Raw genomic sequence first — 19823 nt, 5'->3', positions numbered from 1 at the left:
AATTGCCACTACGCAAATTATTATAAATGGCCACAACTGAAAGAGAGATCTTTATAAATTAAACGTAGATTTTTAGTTCCACAGAGAATGAATTATATTTATTTAAAATAAATAAATAAAAACCGAAATAACTCTTCCAAATAAAGTAAATATATTTGTTAAATCAGTGTTAAACCAGTAAGAATTTGAGTATTGTTTAAAATTTGACTTTCAATTTAAATCAATATAATTCGAAAGCTGTCCCACATGCACTTCATTTTTTTATATATAAATCTAAAAATACTTTTAAATTGACTTAAAACTGAATTTGTTTAGGATATCTTTAAGATAGAAATTCAAATTTTGAAATTCAACTCAGTGAAACCGTTGCAGCGCACAGAGTTGCCACCCTGCAAAAGCCCAAGTCGATGCTGGCCACTCTAACAGCTGACCGCTATCAACAAAAGAAAACAATTCGCGACCGGCTTTTGATTTTGCACGCATTTTACGAATTTCCCTGCTAAAACAGCCACTAGAGTGTAAAACAAGCAACCAACTGAGTTGCCACAATCCGCAGTCTTCGCATGAAATGAGCTCACACGAACCGATTAAAAGAAAGCGGTAAACACGGAAAATGTGAGTAGGTGGCGGGGGTGGAAAGCGCCGGAAAACGCGGCAATGTTCAAACCGCTTCGGACTTTCCACTCCATTCGAGTGGCAGCCGAGCAGCAGAAAGGACACGCGCCGCGCACCGCTGGGCCAGCAAATCCTAGGACCCAAACAAACCATAAATCGCAGCGCCTCGAAAAAACGCCAGCTAACTTGTAGTTGTGTTTGCTATTTCAGCACCATGGAGGACTTCGCCAGCATAAAGCCGCACAGCTCGGTGGTCAAACTGGCCTCCTGCCTGGAGAAGATCTACGCCAAGGTGGTGGAGAGCCGGGAGAAGCAGCTGCCCGAGCACCAAATCAAGGAAATCGAGTTCCTGAAGGCGCAGTGCAAGCACGACCACATGCAACTCAGCCTGATGAGCTGTCAGACGCTGGTGCGCCTGGTGGACGAGGGCGTCCTGGAGGCCAACGGAGTGCAGAACAGCCTGCTCTCCATGCTGGCGAACGCGGGGTGAGGACATCGGAACGGCTATCTGGCCAGAGAACCCGCCCACGACCCACATACATGGCGCACCTCTGAACTTCCGGAGGTCTGCAGCAGGCAGGAGGTGGAACAGCAGGGCGACTGGCGTGCTGGTCTATCAGCCTAAGTGGAGCGCAGCGATTCCAATTGCAAAATTGCCCACTAAGGTGCATAAATTAGCCAGCCAGAGTCTGCCTCAAGCTGAAGCTTAAACAGCGTGGATTCCCCAGTGCAGGCAGTTAATTAACGCGCCATTTAACGCCTGCCACCAAGTGCCCCCAACATTGTTGACCCTCCTTCCGGCCGTCGACGCACGCAATCCCTCGCATTTCCGCTGGACGCGTGCCCCAAATTAATTTCCCAGCACTTGGCACGTCATGTAGCAAATGCGCAAATGAATTATGACCCGGAGCTAATCCAAAATCCCAGTTGTTTGGCATTGACTCGGTTTCCGCTTGGCCGCAATCCGCAGTCGTCAATCTCGTGGATCAACAGCGATTATGCCGGGGGCTCCGTAAAAACTATTAGCCATTTCCCGCCACGCAGCGCTACACCCACATATCATATCCTGCAGCCTTGGCTGGCAAATATTTGATGTATGCAGAGCCACTAAAAGTCTGGCATTGAACCTGAAATGTTTGCGGAGCGGCGAAGGACGCACAGGCGGTCATGTAATACCGGAATTAACCTTGATAAGCCAGTCCGGTCGAGTTGCAAGTGCAGGCAAAAAGGATTGCATATTAATTGGCCTGCAATTAGAGGCCGAACCCGGGCGACTTGTGGCCAGAGCGTGAATTGTAATTACCTCGTCAAACGCAAAGCGATTCACTCCACCTCCGCCGCAAAAGAGGCTTCGGTCCTTGAGTGCTGATTTGCAGCTGCTACTCCGGAAGTGAGCGCTAATCGGCTGTTACAGTTGTTCCATCTTAATCATTGCGGGGATTGTAAACACCTAAAAGTGTCACTCCTAGTTTAAGTATCTTAACTATTCATCTTAATCCTACTTTACGAGGATTTCCTTTGCTTCCAGTTCAATGCACTTTGCCATCATCACGGAGAGCATATTGGGTATGCAGCTTTTGAGCCTGAAGCGCAGGACGTCGTCCCTCAAGGGCCAGGAGTCCTATCAGTGTGCGTATGGCCTGAAGACGCAGCAGCATCCGCTAATCTCGCTGCTCCAGCACTCTAGTGCCAACATGCACGACGTGGCCAACAAGATTATTGGCATTTGTCAGCACCACGACAAAGGGTAAGGCTAAATGAGATACTGGACAGTTGAAGCCGTAATCATATATATTAACTGCATTCTCAGCATTAGGGACTACAGCATAGAGTACCTGAGACCGGTGTTTCTCTACGTGCTTTGCAATCCGCAAACTCTGCACGATGTGAAGCCCATTTGGACCTGTCTGCTCAATCTGAGTGGAAAGCAACCGGAGGCGCGTGCTCTGATGCAGGAGCTGTTGGCGTGGAGCAAGTTTAACAACGCGAACACCTGCCTGTGCACCAGTATTCTGGTCATTGAGGCCATAGACCACTTTCTGCAGCGAGAGGACTACGCACAGTCCATCGATTTGGGCATCTATCAAGCGTGTCTCATCAAACAGCTGGCCAACTACGGCATCGATCCGCGTCCAAGCCTGCAGTGCCTGCTGCGAGTGCTCCATGCCACGCGGGAGCACACGAAGGACCACTACCATGTGCTCCTGGTTCTTCTTGCCGAGGTCTTGCACGTGCTGTCCCCTTTTTACCTGGCGGATCTGCTGCGCATCATCGTGTTCTTGGTGGTGCAGGAGCGCTGTGGCCATGAATACATTCTGAACATGTGTCTGGACGGAATTATTCAGTGGATGTCTCAGACTGCATTCATACCTGCAGAAGGCTTGGCCTTGGCCCATCAGATAGTCGAGAAGGTGTTGGACACTGAGAGATCCGACCAGGAGTCGGAGGTGATCTCCACCAAGCAATTGAAGCCCGCTCACATGCGCAACTATCATCCGGACATTGCGATAGCCTTCGACTTGGCGACATTGGTGGAGTCCTTCGACGCCTCCGACAACCAGGATGTGTTCGCTTTTGTGGACGCCCTGAACGTCAAAGCCAACACGGTATTCTGCCAGCGCCTGCACCTCTTCCTGCGCTCGCTATTCTTGTCGAAGAAGCCGCCCGTGGATTGCTGGTTCAAGATCTACGAGGTCATACTGCAAATCATTAAGGTCAACGAGGGCATCGCCTACGACTTCCTCATGACATACATCTTCAAGCTCGCCCACGAAAACAATCCAGAGCTGCAGCTGGAGCTGCTCAGAGGATTGGCCAGCTTTGCCGTGTGCAAGGTAAGATGTGGCACATCTAATTCTCTACTTTTTATTCAATGTATTGTTTTAAGGACAATGTTCCCATGATACTGAACACCATACGAAATCTTTCCACCGAGAACGGCACATTCTGCGTGGACCTTTATGTGCGCCTATGGCGAGTGGAGAGGCGCACCTATCCCTTCCTGCTGAAGCAGATTGCCCAGCCACTGCCGGACAATGACAAGCGCTGGGAGCTGCAGATAGCCCGCAACCATGCCATGCGGGAGATCTGTCAGGAGAAGTAGCTTTGAAATGACTTCTACCCAAAATGACTTCCTGATCGACTATTACTCATTTCCAGACCCACTTTACATGGCACGGAGCTGCTCCCGCATCTTAGCAACACCCTCAACAATTCCTCCGATGAGGCGGGCGATCTGGCCACATCCCTGGCCCTGGATGCCATATACTCCTTGTGTGACAGTCACACCGTGAACATTGCTTCCACCTGGCAGGCGCTGGGCAGTAAATTCCGCAACGAGATGCGTCCGCAGACGCTCAAATCGCTGTACAGGCTCTTTGGACTCGTACCGATGCTGAAGACGCCCACCCTGGAGTACGAGAAGTTGGCGGACGACGCGCTGGAGCACCTGTGGCAAGCCATTAGCCGGCCGGGCACGGATGCTGCCCAGGTGCGGAATGCCCTGGTTGCCCTTAGGAACTACGAGCCTGGAGTTACCTTGAACTTGCGCCACATTCCAGCACAATTTCGCTTTGAAATCGTTGGCGGAGTGGGAGCTGGAGGTCCCGGAGGTCGCGAAGTTGTGGATCTGCAGCAGGAGACTGTGCCCGGTGAGGTGTGGGTGCAGCTACTGCAGAAGATACGCCCGGAGTGCGGAGATGCCGCGGCAGACTTGATTTCCCATCACATAGACAGTGAGATTAACGCTTTCCGCAGCGGAATCTACCGCCTGCCCGAGGGTAGACCGGAGCCACGGAAGCTGGTGGGCTTGTTTGCCACTAGTCCGCTCCGCGCAGTGACCAACTATCTGGTGAGCCAGGCGCGCTTTGGAGATTACGTCCCGGAACCGTATGCCGTAACTTTCGCTCTGCGATCGCTGTCCAAAAATTTTCCCAAGCCAATTCCGCCGCTGGACTGGAGTTGCCTCACCAGCTTCTTCCACTTGTCCTTTGATGCGCGAAAATATTGCATCATAATTGCCAAGAATCAGGCCGTCAATTCGGGAACCGCCAAGCGTCTCCTGGAGAACTTCCTCATCGATTTTGAGCCCAATTGCTTCGAGGAGGATCTGTTGCTGCTCTTCTCATTGCTGCCAGAGATTGCGAGCGTCGTGAGCCTCCAGATTCTGAAGAACTTTGCCGAGAAGGTGGCTGTCTACTGCTTTAAGGAATCGCAGATAAATGACTTTGTTGAAGGTGTGTCCCAATCCGCTTGTATGTGAATGAGCAATTCCCCGAAGCTTTAGTTTCTTTTCAGGATGCTTGTTCGAAAAATTTTTGGAAAGCGTCAAGTACATCTTCACCGGCAATTGCGACATACCCGAGGTGCTGGACGTTTTCACGCTGATTGTTGAGCGTTACATGGACTCGATGAATCTGGACTCACGGCTCTTCGAACGCTACACGGAAGTGGTGGCCACACTGCATCCGAATGCAATTGATGGTCTAACCACGCCAGCCAATTGGTGGGAGACGCCGGTGGGCAAGCTGAAAAAGGCGACCATCATTCGGTGCTACTTGGTTTTGTACAACGAGAAGCTTCCAAATCCTCTCAAGTGGCTCACGCCCATAATAGATGCCTACGAGAAACGAGCGGAGGAGCGGCCTTTCTTCTACCGCCACCTGGCAGCCACTCTGTACGCTTTCGCGAGCGATGAGCACGCCAGCAACTGGATAGCGGAGATGTTCCTGGAGATCCAAATGCTCTTGGCCGAGGCCTCCAACAAGGAGAAGGTGAACAGGGCGCTCTACCTGCTGGACATCTTCATCCTAGCCGTGGATGTGCTCTCGGGCTGCGCCGTGCTGTTGGGCAGCGTCGATGTGGTGGCCACGGACGACAAGCAGCGGCTGGCGCTGTTCCCGGAGAGCTTGCAGTACCTGTGCGATCACATCTTTTGGAAGGATCAGGAGGCTAAGGTTTGCAACACTCTGGTTACCATTCCCTGCAAAATACCAATGAGAATCCTTGCAGATATACGAGTTCCTCTTCAATCTGTATAAGCACACGACCATGCCCGCTTCCTACGCCGATGTCTTCAGGGAGGCCATCATCTGCTCCCGAAACAATCCCTATTTCGACAGCAAGGGCGTCTGGACCAAATACGTAGGACTGCGTAAATGAACAAGACGACCACTCACCGCATTTAAACCCTCTCCGCCCACGCCTGAAGTGCACTTGAATGGCTAGAACCAACCGCCTACCGTCAATGTTAGTCAATTTTTGATAGCCATCGCGTTCCTTGTTACTTGTATGTGTTTCAACTTTAACGTACATTAAATGCATTTTTGCGCACAACATTTGAATTTGCCAAGGCTGCCAGACGGTCGCAAAGTGCGTCCGCCGATACCCGTCGACGGCCGATAACTACGGGGGTGGATCCTATCGACTGGAGCACATCACTAGTTCGTACAATCGCCTCGAAGAATTTATTATTATTCCGGAATAATTACAAAAAAATGCAAAAAAAACGCAACCACTAGTGCAGTTCTAACAATTTAACGAGGCTTCCTTGCGTGAGCTTGTGAACCGGTGGGCGAATCAGTGCACAGCGACTTTGTGGCTCGTTTTCACGTGAGGCAACAGGAAAACCCAATCAAAACGTAAACAATGGACGAAATAAAGCTCGCCAAGGTTAGTTATCAGCTTAATCAATGCGATAGGGCGCAATGCAGCCAGGGTCATCCATCGGCGACCACCGTGGAGCACCTGGCTGGGCTGCCGCGAAGGCGCTGTGAGTCATCCATCGCGGGGGCTGGACACTTGGAAATCGATGGAAAGGGTGCTCCACCTGTGCCCTTTCCGTGGGAAAAGTACCGGCTACTCCGCCCACACAGGTTGGGTGCTCCGCCCCGGGAAGGTGGGAGCACTCCCAGAAATCCACGTCCATTAATGCGGAGCCAAAACATGCGCATAGAATGCAAAGTAAATAAGTTTCGAGCCGCGCTCTCTTCCCTCCCAAAATCACCCAGAATCCACCCACTCAGCCTCAATTTTTAACCGTGAAAAGTCGTCCATCCAAATCAGTGGAAGGTTCTCTCAGCGTCCAAAATGGGAGGCTACACATACACTTCTGCCCTTTGACGTGGCCTATTTAACTGGGTTCGTGTTGTGGCCGAAGTTGATGGGATTCCCGCATCCCCGAAATGGGTTAGTTATCAAGGCAAGTGTGGAAACTTACTTGGAACTTAGAGCTGCCCTTGAAAGTAACGAAACTGAAATCACCTATCTTAAATGCTTTCATAAATCATGAGAAGTTTCTTAAAATATGAAATATGTGCATTCTAAGATCGATAATAAGTATTTAAGTACCTTGTCACTTAATCATTTAATGGTGCAGTTAAATATCTTGCTCTTAAGCGTTTGTTTAGTAAGATTCCAATCCTTACAGGGTATATCCATGTAACAAACTGTCCAAATAGTCCTTTCTTCGTTAGAGAGAGAATTTCCCTTGGCAAATTTCCCCAACACAAAATCGTAGCGCGCTTTTAAGCGCGCGCATTCGTCGCAGTCAACTGAGTTTCATTCCATCGCTCGACGGGAACACTTCGCGCTGCCCCAAGCAAACCACACACACTCATATTCGTGGGGGAAAATCGCACAGAAAGGCACAGCAAATCGCCAGTGAATAGCGCGAGTTTAGCGCTCGTGAGGCGAAAAGTGAAAGTCTCAGGCCATTCCACCCATACAAACTCGGATTGATTCCATTCGAGTTGCCAGCACACGTTTGCTGCTGCTGATTCAAAATCAATAAAGCGGCCGCCAGTCCCACAATGGACTTCACCCGATTCATGAACAAGTTCAACGAGATCGAGCGCCAATTGTCCCCGACCTCCGCGCTGCGGCTGAGCTTCGACAACATCTCGCCGGAGACGGAGGAGCCGCCGGATGGCAACAAGAGGCTGTGGGGCGTGCCCGTGCCGCCCTTCGTCTCCGAGAAGGTGGTCTCCTGGATCGAGGAGGAGTTCAACGAGGCTCCGGTCTTCTACAACGGCAACAGTGTGCTCAAGAAGGTAAACCCGCCCGCTCCCCACGTTCCCATGCAAATCATGACGAGCAAATCGTGCTAATTTTCCCATCTCACCCATGGCCACCGGCTACTGGATACTGGCTAGTGGCCGGAAAATATGCAAATCAGCACACAGGCAGTATGTTCGGGGGCCTGCCAAAAGCTGACTTCGCCCCCCTCCCGATACACGTTTCCTATGTGGGTCATGTGTGGGAAGAAGGAGCAGGTCCTTGCCATCCCGACTGCATCCGGGCGCCAAGTGCGTCACCACAATCACTTCTCGGGGCACCCACAAGTCTGACAGATTGTTGCATTGTCAGCGGGACACTCGGGTGCGGAGCTCGGTCAATTAATGGAATGGGTCTTCCATCAAAGTCGCAGATGGAACAGCCATCGGCTGGCAAATTGCACTCGTACATGAAGTGCAGGCCGCCGGACTGGCGATTGTCAAGGTTTCCCATTTTGATTACCAATGGGCAACGGCACAGACTCCCCATGTGCACTACACGCAGATTGAATTAATGCACTTCGTTTGTCTTTATTTGTGTGTATCTGATAATTTCGAAATTCGAAATATAAATTGGTTTTATGGCTCAGTTCGTTTGGTAATCGTGCATCAAGTATACGCCATGTTGCCAACAAACTAATTTAGCTTCTGCATGTGCAACTTAAGCATAATGAATAGAATCAAATACTCGTTCCATGCATTATGCTTATATAAGATTTAGTTTCTGAAGCTTTAAGGTTAAACTTGTGCGACCTTAAAGTTCAAACCATTTATACAAATGCTTAGTTAGACAAATTTGTTTATCTTCAATCCACGCTTTAATTTGCCTGCCCGCTGGGCGCGGGTAATGAACTCCCACTGGCTAAATCAGACAATTAACTAACCTTATCTATCCCGACAATGGACCCGGCTCAAACAAGGGCCTCAATCTAAGTGGCATGAAAGGAAATTAGTCCGATGATGAACGGCTCTGGGGAAATGGAATATGTAGAGACCTCCTGGGCAATAAAAGCCGGCGCAGGCGAAACGGAAAAAGGGAAGCGGTGGCATGGCATAGGTTGGGTTGGGGAATCCGGCCTGGAGGACCATCAAAGGAATTAATGTGCCGCTGGTCGGCCGACGGTTTTATCAAATGGATGCAAAGCAACTAACCGCAAGGAGCCCATATAGTGGTGCCTATATTTAGGTGATGCTTTATAGTTGACATATCCTCGGCTTTGATGAAGTTTCCTTTCACTTCAGCCGGGGGTTCGCTGAAAGTTGATTGAAAAAGTTTGCTCCTTTCTTCGTGCACATGCAGTTGATTCTATATTGCTTGCAATGTGTACGCACGAGTGGGTTTCCACATAACTATATGGATTCCGCTGACGTCAGCCGGGGGCACAGCTGAAATGAAAGAGCGAATAAACCCAATTGTAATTCCATTCTCTCTGGCTCTGTTTTTGTTTTTGCAGGTGGAAAATGTGCGAATGATAGATCGCTACAATACCAAAAATCCCACGGTGGGCACCCTCTATCTGACGGCCACCCATCTGATATTCGTGGAGCCCGACAGCAACAAGGAGACCTGGGTAAGTGCCCCATAATGACATCATCAATACGGTAGCTCCTTCGCCAACAACTTTCGTCGCCTGGAGTGGCAAATGTGGATTTGCGTGGCCCACGAAACGTTTATGTGAGTCACCACTGTGCTGGCCAATAAGTCCGCTGCCTGCGAACGTGCTCAAATGGGTTTCTTTTCGGTTTAGCACCGACCTCGCAGCTGTCAAAAAGTTTAGAGCCCCTCTGGCAGCCGGCCGACTGATGTCTTAGGTGCGCTGCACTTCCTTCCTCGCGAGGAGGAAGACCGCGGTTGAGTGTGGAAAGTTTTCTTCAACGAGTTTGCAGCATGTTTCCTGCGCTTTAAGATTCTTATTTACCTACCAGGCAATCTAATGCGCCTCCTGCAATCGCAAACTGGCACACAATAGAATGTTTGCACAAGCGTGTTGCGTATACGCCCCATTGCACACATACGAATGGAATTCGTTCAGCTTTTGTGTACGTTAATTGCGAGCATATTTCCTTGCTGCCACTTTAAATTCACTGGGAATGGTTTGAAAAGCTGCTGCAGCTTAAGGCTCGTTCGTTGTGTTGGCGAATGCGATTTTCGAAATTGAAAGGATAAAGTGACAATAAGCGGCCTTAATAGTCGCGAAACAGCCCTGGCTTAGCGTTATATTGCACAATAAGTGCCCGACAAGCTCGACAAGCATACCCTTTGGACACACCGCCGGATTTGTTGCTCAAATCCCTGCACATGCGAGTGCCACTAAATGCGTTTAATTATTCCAGCCGTGTAAGTTGCCCACTGCGTATACGTAACGAGGTTGCTGGTCGGAAGCAGGCAAGCATTGCATTTTAATTGCCTCGCCCAAATCGTATTAATTATGCACTCCCCGGAGCAAGTTGGCGCATCCGAGTGCCACAAGTGGCCCAGGAGCGTAGGTGTCCGGGATGCCGGATGAGTCGCACTTGCGGGGGCCGCGCAAAGTGGTTAATTAAAAGTGAAAACACTTAGGATCAGAGCACGAGAGCCGCCGTGGGGGGCGAAAAGCAGGCAGCTATCGATTTTCTGCGCCATTGAAAACTGGTTGCTTAGTTCCTCATAATCCGGCTGCTTCTTCCCGCCCCTGACTTGCTCCGCTTTTTTACTGCCCGCCACTGGAGCGCATCAATAATTTAGTGGCGAAAGCAGTTCTCTTCGGGCACGTAGCTGGGTTGTCCAAGGGGCGGGAGTGGAGTTTTGCTTTTGCCAGCGTTGCATAAGAGCAGCCTTGGGCGAAGTCACGGTCACAAGCTGCCTTTTTGGATGTTTCGCTCACAAAGGGCAGCAAACCATAAACAGCAATCATCCGAGTAGCTGAGAAAATAAGCCAACGAAACCCATGTCTGCAGATTTATTAACCACACCGGACTTTATATACTTGTATTTACGCCTTGCGTCCTCTTCAGATCCTGCACATGCACGTGGCCAGCATTGAGAAGCTTCCCTTGAGCACGACAGGATCTCCGCTGCTCATCCGCTGCAAGACCTTTCTGTCCGTAACTTTCGTCATTCCCAAGGACTCCGAGTGCCACGATGTCTACACCTCGCTGCTGAAACTCTTCCAGCCGGGTAAGAATTCGCCAAACACAACAATGCGGCCGCCATTCAAGCCTACATTCCTATCCCGCGGGCAGTGTCCATCAACAAATTGTACTGCTTCAACTACCAGCCGAACAAGGATGATTTCCCCAAGAACGCCGGCTGGGACTACTTCAAGCTGGAGGCCGAGTTCAAGCACATGCTGGTGCCCAACGAGGCCTGGACACTGTGCACCATGAACGAGAAGTACGAGCTGTGCGACACCTATCCGCGTCAGATCTACGTGCCCAAGGAGGCCACCACGCTGATGCTCATCAGCAGCTCGCGATTCCGCTCCAAGGGGCGGCTGCCGGCGCTCACCTATCTGCACAACAACAAGGTGAGGCCAAGATATACATAACTTCTATTATCAGCCTAAAGATTACTTACATAACTGTGAACCACTGCAGGCCTCCATCTGCCGCTGCAGCCAGCCGCTGTCCGGATTCAGTGCCCGCTGTCTGGAGGATGAGCAAATGCTGGAGGCCATACGCAAGACGAATTCCAACACGGACTACATGTATGTGGTGGACACACGACCACGGGTGAGTGTGACAGGGGAATACTGGGAATCCCCCGGGGCCAGCATATGCAAATAATCCATTTACGCCATTTGCAGATTAATGCCATGGCCAACAGAGCCGCCGGCAAGGGATACGAGAACGAGGCCTTCTACGAGAACATCAAATTCCACTTCCTCGGCATCGAGAACATCCACGTGCAGCGCGCCAGTCTGCAAAAGGTGCTGGAGGCCTGCGAACAGAAGTCGCCCACGATGAGCGCCTTCATAAATGCCCTGGAGTCATCCGGCTGGCTGAAGCACATTCGCTCCATATTGGACACGTCGAGGTGAGCCAACAGACAGGAGAATCTCCTAATGGCATTGTGGGCTGAGTTGTAAACATCCTTTGTGTGTGACCCTGCAGCTTCATCGCCAACGCCGTGGACAAGGGCGTCTCGGTGGTGGTCCACTGCTCCGACGGCTGGGACCGCACGGCCCAGGTCTGTTCGCTGGCGCAGCTGATGCTGAACCCCTACTACCGGACCATCAAGGGCTTCCAGGCGCTGATCGAGAAGGACTGGCTGGCCTTCGGACATAAGTTCAGCGAGCGCTGCGGCCACATCCAGACGGATGCCCGCGAGGTGTCGCCGATCTTCACGCAGTTCCTGGACTGCACCTGGCAGCTAATGTCGCAGCGCAGCGAGGCCTTCGAGTTCAACGAGCGGTTCCTGCTCATCCTGCACGACCATGTGCACTCATGTCAATTCGGCACCTTCGTGGGCAACTGCGAGAAGGATCGCTTGGACCTGAAGCTGGCCGAGCGCACCTTCTCGCTGTGGGGCTACATGGCCAACCACCTGAACGAGTATATCAACCCGCTGTACAAACCAAATGTGGACGAGGCCATCAAGGCCAACCTGGCACCGCAGTGCATTAAGTGAGTACTTTCTGGAGTGAGCCAAATCCTATATAAACTATGCGCTTCTCACACAGGTTCTGGCGCGGCATGTATAGTCGCTTCGAGAGCGGCATTCATCCGCGGGAGCCACTGGGCGACCTTCTGCTCGATAGCAAGGAGCACTGCAACTCGCTGGAGGACCACGTGCAGCATCTGACCAAGCGCATAGCCAGCTTCAAGAACTACATTTCCAAGTCAGCCAAGAAACTGCAAGACGCCACCAGCGCCCCTGGCAAAGTGAGCAAGGAGCTCTCCAGCAACGAGATCAATGACAACAAGTGCGAATGATAGATATTAGATATTAGCTTGGCATGTATGCTATATAATCCATCCCCTTATTGCAGATACAACTACGATAAGAAGCTTAGCGAACTGTCTGCCGCCGACGACGATCATCCTCTGAAGGCCAGCAACATGTCCTTCGCCAGTCTGTCGCTGAGCGCGGAACAATCCAGTCCGCCACAGGCGCTGCCCGAGGAGATCAACTCCGTGGCCGTAGACTGGAAGCCCATGCGCAACGTAACCACCTGCTCCTGCTCCACACCCTTCGATCAGTTCAGCAAAAAGGTGGGTAACTCCGCGTTCTTAAGCACGCCTCCCACTGATGATGATCCAATCCTCGAATAGACTCACTGCTGGCGCTGCGGGGACATCTTCTGCGAGCGCTGCATAGACAAGAACGTGGCTCTGCCAGGACACGACAGTGGAAAGCCGGTGCCGGTGTGCCGGGGCTGCTTCCGGCAAATGCAAAAGCAAAGCCCGTAGAGGCAAGGCGGGCAGGATCGAGGAATCGAGCGGAGCTAGGGTGTGCGATCGATATGAAAACGCTATTAAATTTATTGTGTGTATTTATTGTTGCATTTGTAGCCTTAGCTGCTTGTAGAAGCTCATTCAAGTTGTTGCAAATGGAAATCAAAAGAGCAAAACCAAATCAATCCACCAGCGATTGGCTTCCAGGCATCGTCCTAGTCTATAAGCCGGGCACAAAACTGTATTTTGTTGTTAGAACCTAGAGCTACTTGTTTGCCAATCCCACCCGCACGGAAAGTACAATTGCATGTCAGAGCGCAGACTTGCTCTTGATCAAAATATTTATAATTTCCGAGGAACTCGACGGTCTCCGGATGTACAGACACTTGGGCCTAGCCCTCTTCCGCAGCAGCGGTCCCTGGCATCAAGTATATTCCACTAGCATACCCGTAAATTATGAACTACGCATCAATCTTGTTTGTCGATTTGATCAAAGTGTAATAAAACTTATTTATTCAACAACTGCGAGTTCTACTGAGCGATCGATGAAGTCTGATTAGTAGCCAATGTCTGGCTTGATGCGGAGTATGACGGGCACACTGGTGCAGGGCAGGATGGCCACCTCGGTGACCACGGCACTCACCAGCTCCGGCGGAGTAATGTCGTAGCTCAGGTTGAGCGGCAACAGCTTCCCCTTGGCCGCCCAGTTGCTTAGCTGGCACTTGTCGCCGCGCACCAGTTGGTTGGGATCGCTCAGCTCGTTGTAGACGATGGCGTCCGTCTGGAAGCGTTCGCTGAACTTGTGCGTCTCGCAGCACACGAGCACCGGCACGTTGTGGGCATTGGCCACCAGGGCCACCTGGGCGGTGCCCGTGCGCGCCATCACGTATCCGTTGGCCAGCAGGGCGTGGGCTCCCAGCAGCACCTTCGTGGCCTCCGCCATCACATAGCCCACGGCGTTGATCAGCACGTAGGTGCACGGAATCCCGGTGGCGTGCAGTCGGCGCAGCAGCTCCTGGCCTTCGCATCCGGGTCGCGAATCGACGACAATCACGCGGAAGGCCACCTGACGCCGCTTGGCCTCCTCGCAGATGAACTGAATGAGGGAGGAACAGGCGAAGGTCAGCAGCACGTCGCCATCGGTGATCTTCTCCTGCAGGAACCCGCTGATCGCTTGGGCCGCCTTGCCGATTTGATTTTCAATGTAAGTATCGATGAAGTGGACGAGCAGCTCCTTCAACTGTTGAGCAAATGCATGTTACCGATTAAGTTAAAAAGGTATTTTCATTCTTACCTCCGTTTCGGGAACATCCGCCGGCAGCTGTGTCAGTTGGTTCTTGAATTGTTTGTACGCATTGGACACGGACACAGCCAGCGGTCGGCACTTGTGCAGGTGGTCTACGTGGTGCTTCACGGCGGCGTCTAGGCTGCGACCAAACTCCTTCTTGGCGGGCGTCTCGAAGTCGTAGACAACCTGGCGCAGGGCGTGCAGGAAGGCAATGCATCGAGCATTGGATCCGACCACTGTGCGCTTGGCGTACTGGACACCCAAGCGCGCAATGCTCGGATGAACGAGTGGATCGTTGATGAACTGGCTGTCTTCCTTGGCACACACCAGGTGGTTGAACAGCTTCACCCGGCAGTCTACATTGGGCGTGCTGGCTGGACATTTGCCGGGGGAACTGATTGTGGCCGCTTTGGTGGGGGAAACGCTCTTCAGCTTCGGCTCTTTGGGAGCTGAGCTGGGTGGAGCCTTGGCTGCAGACTGGGCCTTTTTAGTCTGTACCTGGGCCTTGGCTGCCCGTTGGGCTTCCTGGATAGCGCGACGCTCCGCTTTGCTAAGTGCTGGCTTCTTCTGTGCAAGAGGCGAGATGTATATGAAGCAAGAGAATCTTAAAGCTAGCGAGTTACCTTTTCCTGGTCCGCTTCTGTTGTCGAAGGTGCAGCACTGGCTGCGACTGGAGCTTTTTCTGCAACTTTCAGGTCAGCGAGCTGTTGTGTGATGCCCTCTACCTTGGCTCCTCCGCCTTTGCCAGCTTTCTTGGCTGCCTTCTTGGCCTCGCGTTCCGCCTTGATCTGCTCGCGTGTCTTTTCCCCCGCCTCCACATCCTTGCCATTTACCGCAGCTGGCTGAGTCGTCTTTGAAGCCACTGCATCCTGCACCTTTGTTGTGGTGGTGGTTGTCAGCTTGGTGGTTATGGTCGTCTGCTCCACCTCAGTGATGATTTTGGTGGCCGGAGCAGCCGGAGTGGTCAGAACAGCAGGAGTGGCGGCAGTAGGAGTCGGTGCAGTTTTGTGTTTCTTGGCCTGCTTGGCCAGCTTCTTCGCCTCCCGCTCGGCCATTATCTGGTCACGAGTCTTCTCCGTGGCCACTGCATCCACTGCATTTCCGGGCATTGCACTCGCGGCGACGTTGACTGAGGTTTCTTGGGTCGTTGGTTGGCTGTCTTCCTGGCGATTTCGTTTGTTGCGCGGTCGATTGCGTTGCCTCTGCTTCTTGTGCTTGCTCTTCAAAGTCTGGGCGTCAGTCTGCAGTTAGGGAGTACGGAATTAGTTTTTGATGTAACAAAATGTAAAACAATCAAACTGTTTGGATCCAATACGAAATCAAATCGGCAGACATGCTAAATAAAAACTAAATTTGGGATTCTCGCTACTTGGCAGATAAGTTACTAAGAGGCAAGCTAGCTACCTGTGGCACCTGTTCGCTAGTTAAAACCATTTTGAAAGCTTGAAAAGAGAGAGACATGGCAATTTAGGTGGAAAAGGATGTGAAAAGGTTAAAGGTTCAGTCTCCTGTGGCGGTGCAATTAAGATCCAAGCTGAATCCTGCGTCTATGGGTAAGCACTATGCTGGCTTATTGTGGCTTATAGCACCTAAGCAGTGTGCTTGCTGTCTTTACCTTACGATTCTTTATTATTATTCGGGAAAAGCAACTCGAAAGTTTTGCTCACGATGGCAAAAAAAACGTCCACCAGCTGATAGCGATGCAAGTGAATCGATAACCGTTTCGATTGGCCGCGGTAAACACATGGCCGGCCTTGCCAGACTCGCCAGTAGCCAGTGTCATTTTTGGTGCTTTCCTCGCCGCACGAGTTGGCATTCCCATAGCTGTCTTTTATTTGTGAGGTTCGTATGTTCGTTCGCCGCCTCCGAAAATTACATAATTTTTGCGTAAATTGATTTCGTTTAATTCGACCATCCGCAGCTGCGAATTCCACGACTACCATGGCCGACAAAGCTGCTGCCGAGAAACCCGCCGGACGCCCCATGCGCTACCCGTACACCTTCTCCGCGAAGATAGCCCAATTCCCCATCAAGCACTACATCAAGAACCAGTGGATCTGGCGCTACTACTTCATTGCGGCCGTGGCCTGCGTGCCCGTGTTCTACAAGATCAGCAAGCTGGGTGAGTAACACTCGCCTCGCGCCCTCTGGGCCCCATGTACTAATGCACTTCTCCCTTCTGTCCACTTTCAGCCAACTCGCCCGAGAACAAGAAGGCATGGGCCGAATCGCAGGCCAAGGAGCACGCCGAGCACCACTAGGCGGCCAGTAAATTAGTCTTAATTGTCGCATTAACATTTCAGAGCTGTTTGTGTCGGACCCAACGTGAAATCGGCGAATAAATGATTTGAAACGAAGTTTAACTTGATTCTTATTGGAGAGTGCACTGCAACATCCAAATACGGTCTTACTATGCGGCTATGACACCACCTATGAGTTTAGTTCGGTCACACTAATGATTTGTTATATGATTTATAACAAACTTATAAATTAAGTTGCTTTTTGCTATTAAAATTCATAACTAGCAGCATTAAATTGGAGTTAGTAAAGAATAGATTTATTTATTTTTCACAACTGCTCGCGATGAATATTCGTTTAGCCCGTGACTGCATTTGGATGGGTTAATCGAGGAGCTAAGCGGGAAAAAATTTTCAAGTTCAAATGGTAAAAATAAGAGATTTTCGTTGATAAATAAGTAGTTGGCGCAAGACAAAGCATCACAAGTTAGCAGCACAGCGGTCTCATTTTTGGTAGCGTGGTGGAATTTCGCATGATTATGCGTAAAAAAACCAATCTTAAAAGTATGAGAGCACGGAAACACTGATTCATCATAGACGTTTCAGTTGGCGGGCCATAAAGAATGTACTATTATCAGCAGTTCAGCATAAACTTCCTCTACAATGAACTCAAATTCGACTGAGCTTGCCAGTCGCTCCATTACCGCGAAAAGATGAAGTTCATCGCAGCTGGATTAACTCTTCTGGTCTGCTCCATCCAGCTGGGTGAAGGAGCACCTGGCAAACTGCTGGACTCCAGTTGTGGCACGACGAGGGCAGGAATTATCCCAATAATCACCGGGGGCGCAAGCGCAGCCCCATTCTCAAATCCATGGATGGTAAAGGTGATAGGCGAGAAACTATGTGGTGGCTCTCTAATCACCAGTCGTAAGTATTCCGATGTGGCCCACGAATGTTTTGTTCGTCCAGTCACCTGCTGCTAATATTTCCAGGCTTCGTTCTCACGGCCGCCCATTGCATCGTGACGACACACATGTAAGTGCGGCAGCACTGCCTTTCGGCGAACACTTACGAATTCCCATTTCCATAGGAGAGTGCGCTTGGGCGATTACAACACCCGCTTTCCTGGCAAGAATTGCTCGCCGTCGGGCTGCGTGCCCACGGCCTATGAACTCGCTGTGGATACGAAGATTGTGCATGCGGATTTTAACGAAAGCTTGGACAACGACATCGGCCTGCTGCGCATGGAGAGCTTCGTCCTGTACTCAGGTAATGACGTGGATTCAGCAACCAGGGCTCCCTAAGCAGTGGACATCTCTTTCAGACTATGTCCAGCCGATCTGTATCCTAGTCGAGGGACACATGACGGAAAGTCCCGCCTTCAACATCACCGGCTGGGGTGCCACCAACGATGGCAAGCCCAGCCGGACGCTCCAGCAGGCCACTGTGTACAACGCCGAACTCAACTTTTGCCGAAAAAAGTACCCCATGAGGAAGGTGGATGAGTCGCAGATTTGTGCTGCAAGCACATATAGCGATGCATGCAGCGGCGACTCGGGAGGCCCGCTGAGCGCACAGGTTCCTCTTGCCGACCGCTTGCTGACCTTCCAGTACGGAGTGGTCAGCTACGGGTCCGAGGGATGCCACTCCTTCTCCGTTTACACCAACGTTACCCACTACAGGGACTGGATAGTGGACGCCATCAAACACTTCAGCGGATCCTTGAAGGGATCCTAGGGTACGGGAGCTACTCGTAATAACATTTCTTTGGCTTTTCTAAGAATATATTATCAAGCCAATTTTGAAGCTTATCTCGAGTGGTTTAATGCCTCCCCTGACTTCTGTCGTAGGCACCAGTCGTGTCAACAATATCTGCATAAGTATGCATGTACGTATGCAAAGCTTATCTTCAGCGAATTTAACGCTATACGCAACGAAGCCTCGCTTCCACTGAGGTGGGGGCAGAATTCTGGGGAAGAACGCACATTCACATTCACTTATATGGAGGCGATTTGTTTGTTGTAATAAGTAACATCTTCATTCGGCGCGCTATAAAAGGGCGCTCGTGCGGGCATTGGCTCATACTTCGCTTCGACATGAACGTCTTCTTGGTGGCAGCGTGTCTTCTTCTCGGTCTCCTCCTCAGAGGAGGATCGGCCTACCTGCTGGAGGAGAACTGTGGAGCCGGGGCGAGCATGACCAGAGTGCGGCGGGTAGTGGGAGGCCACGATGCCAAGAGCCTGGCGCATCCGTGGATGGTTATGGTGCACACGGATTCTCGCTTTGCCTGCGGCGGCTCGCTCATCACCTCCCGTACGTAAGCCAACTGAAGGTATCTGGATGAGCTAAGTGCTAAATGGCCAACTTTTGCAGGTTTTGTGCTGACGGCATCCAGCTGCTCCACGCTGCCCATCAAGTATGCACACGACTGGTGTTTTAGGAGCCCCTTTTAAAGTCTTACTCTTGCAGGAAAGTTCTGCTCGGCGGACATGACCGGGATTTGCCAGCAACATTCCTGGAGGTCAGCATCGATCGAAACATCTCGCACCCACAGTTCGATCCGCTGAATCCCTTCAAGCACGACATAGCCCTGCTGCGCATGGCGCAGGAAGTTCCCTTCTCAGGTAACTCAAGGCTGCCACACATTTCCGATCCGCTTAGTGACCCATTTGCTCCCCAGACCGCATCAGGCCCATCTGTCTGTCCATCAACCAGCCCTTGGAGAAGGTTCAGTTTTACACCCTCACTGGCTGGGGTCGCACCGCTGACGATAAGCCCAGCCGCATCCTCCAGGAGACCACTTTGTCTGCGCTCGAACATGCGCGTTGCAAGAGCAAGTTCAACGTCCAAGTCGATCAGTCCCAATTCTGCAGCACTGGCGTGGACGGCGAGGCCTGCTCTGGGGATTCCGGAGGCCCGCTGAGCGCGGAGCTGCTCTTCGGGTTCAAGAAGCGGGCTTTCCTGCTCGGACTTGTCAGCTACGGGGATGCATCCTGCAGGAGCTTTGGCGTGGCCACGAATGTGACGCACTACGTCGACTGGATCAAGGCAACCATCGACGAGAACTCAAGTTAAAGCATTTAGAGACCAAGTCAATTGAGAATTTCAATTTGTTGCTACTTAAGAAATCTGCAATTGAAATATTAATTTAACAACGGTTAAAGAAACAACAGAAGAAGCTTAGTTTTATTTGCAGTGCGCAAAGGGTATAAGGCGTTAAGTTCTATCGATTTACATCGCAAGCTCACATATTCG

At 51.2% G+C, this 19823-nt stretch overlaps 5 protein-coding genes across 7 annotated transcripts; 4 read left to right on the top strand and 1 right to left on the bottom strand.

Annotated features, from left to right (window-relative positions):
• Positions 1 to 431: 431 nt before the first annotated feature.
• Positions 432 to 5951, top strand: LOC117138553 (focadhesin). Its single transcript, XM_033300711.1, has 8 exons — positions 432 to 615; positions 826 to 1101; positions 2144 to 2362; positions 2426 to 3449; positions 3503 to 3714; positions 3775 to 4850; positions 4912 to 5570; positions 5626 to 5951. The coding sequence occupies exons 2-8, from the start codon at positions 830 to 832 to the stop codon at positions 5773 to 5775; spliced, it is 3612 nt and encodes a 1203-aa protein (XP_033156602.1). The 5' UTR covers positions 432 to 615; positions 826 to 829; the 3' UTR covers positions 5776 to 5951.
• A 95-nt stretch (positions 5952 to 6046) lies between these two features.
• On the top strand, positions 6047 to 13565 carry LOC117138554 (myotubularin-related protein 6). Of its 2 annotated transcripts, none has more exons than XM_033300713.1 (10): positions 6047 to 6285; positions 9122 to 9238; positions 10662 to 10824; positions 10890 to 11173; positions 11244 to 11378; positions 11453 to 11682; positions 11760 to 12272; positions 12329 to 12571; positions 12638 to 12860; positions 12921 to 13565. In XM_033300713.1, the coding sequence occupies exons 1-10, from the start codon at positions 6262 to 6264 to the stop codon at positions 13056 to 13058; spliced, it is 2070 nt and encodes a 689-aa protein (XP_033156604.1). In that variant the 5' UTR covers positions 6047 to 6261; the 3' UTR covers positions 13059 to 13565. The 2 variants fall into 2 exon arrangements, with proteins under 2 accessions (XP_033156604.1, XP_033156603.1); XM_033300712.1 differs by lacking the exon at positions 6047 to 6285 and adding an exon at positions 7221 to 7664.
• LOC117138555 (translation initiation factor eIF-2B subunit delta) lies at positions 13518 to 16058 on the bottom strand. Of its 2 annotated transcripts, none has more exons than XM_033300715.1 (4): positions 15947 to 16058; positions 14955 to 15572; positions 14338 to 14895; positions 13518 to 14283 (listed from the first exon to the last, which is right to left on the bottom strand). In XM_033300715.1, the coding sequence occupies exons 2-4, from the start codon at positions 15438 to 15440 to the stop codon at positions 13600 to 13602; spliced, it is 1728 nt and encodes a 575-aa protein (XP_033156606.1). In that variant the 5' UTR covers positions 15441 to 15572; positions 15947 to 16058; the 3' UTR covers positions 13518 to 13599. The 2 variants fall into 2 exon arrangements, with proteins under 2 accessions (XP_033156606.1, XP_033156605.1); XM_033300714.1 differs by having other exon boundaries at positions 14338 to 14898; positions 15947 to 16057.
• Positions 16059 to 16083: 25 nt separating this feature from the next.
• On the top strand, positions 16084 to 16688 carry LOC117138560. Its single transcript, XM_033300719.1, has 3 exons — positions 16084 to 16173; positions 16253 to 16453; positions 16525 to 16688. Exons 2-3 carry the CDS (start codon positions 16273 to 16275, stop codon positions 16590 to 16592), a joined length of 249 nt encoding a protein of 82 aa, XP_033156610.1. The 5' UTR covers positions 16084 to 16173; positions 16253 to 16272; the 3' UTR covers positions 16593 to 16688.
• Positions 16689 to 17266: 578 nt separating this feature from the next.
• On the top strand, positions 17267 to 19743 carry LOC117138622. The gene is given in 8 exon segments (XM_033300832.1): positions 17267 to 17495; positions 17561 to 17612; positions 17614 to 17837; positions 17893 to 18294; positions 18489 to 18881; positions 18942 to 18984; positions 19038 to 19192; positions 19249 to 19743. Coding segments are annotated over 8 exon segments (1878 nt in total). The 5' UTR covers positions 17267 to 17281; the 3' UTR covers positions 19644 to 19743.
• Positions 19744 to 19823: the final 80 nt, after the last annotated feature.

The sequence above is a fragment of the Drosophila mauritiana genome, chromosome 2R (genome assembly GCF_004382145.1).
Source record: "Drosophila mauritiana strain mau12 chromosome 2R, ASM438214v1, whole genome shotgun sequence".
Taxonomy (NCBI): domain Eukaryota; kingdom Metazoa; phylum Arthropoda; class Insecta; order Diptera; family Drosophilidae; genus Drosophila; species Drosophila mauritiana.
This window is presented reverse-complemented; position numbering and strand designations above follow the sequence as displayed.

Excerpts from the sequence above, each read along its gene's own strand:
- LOC117138553 (XM_033300711.1), top strand. The coding sequence starts at position 830 with ATGGAGGACTTCGCCAGCATAAAGCCGCACAGCTCGGTGGTCAAACTG. Across the intron at positions 1,102-2,143 it reads TCCATGCTGGCGAACGCGGG|TTCAATGCACTTTGCCATCA; the intron begins GTGAGGACATCG and ends CTTTGCTTCCAG. Across the intron at positions 3,715-3,774 it reads CGGGAGATCTGTCAGGAGAA|ACCCACTTTACATGGCACGG; the intron begins GTAGCTTTGAAA and ends ACTCATTTCCAG.
- LOC117138554 (XM_033300712.1), top strand. The coding sequence starts at position 7,425 with ATGGACTTCACCCGATTCATGAACAAGTTCAACGAGATCGAGCGCCAA. Across the intron at positions 10,825-10,889 it reads GCTGAAACTCTTCCAGCCGG|TGTCCATCAACAAATTGTAC; the intron begins GTAAGAATTCGC and ends TCCCGCGGGCAG. Across the intron at positions 11,174-11,243 it reads CCTATCTGCACAACAACAAG|GCCTCCATCTGCCGCTGCAG; the intron begins GTGAGGCCAAGA and ends GAACCACTGCAG.
- LOC117138555 (XM_033300714.1), bottom strand. The coding sequence starts at position 15,440 with ATGCCCGGAAATGCAGTGGATGCAGTGGCCACGGAGAAGACTCGTGAC. Across the intron at positions 14,899-14,954 it reads CAGAAGCGGACCAGGAAAAG|AAGAAGCCAGCACTTAGCAA; the intron begins GTAACTCGCTAG and ends CCTCTTGCACAG. Across the intron at positions 14,284-14,337 it reads CGGATGTTCCCGAAACGGAG|TTGAAGGAGCTGCTCGTCCA; the intron begins GTAAGAATGAAA and ends TTTGCTCAACAG.
- LOC117138560 (XM_033300719.1), top strand. The coding sequence starts at position 16,273 with ATGGCCGACAAAGCTGCTGCCGAGAAACCCGCCGGACGCCCCATGCGC. Across the intron at positions 16,454-16,524 it reads CTACAAGATCAGCAAGCTGG|CCAACTCGCCCGAGAACAAG; the intron begins GTGAGTAACACT and ends GTCCACTTTCAG.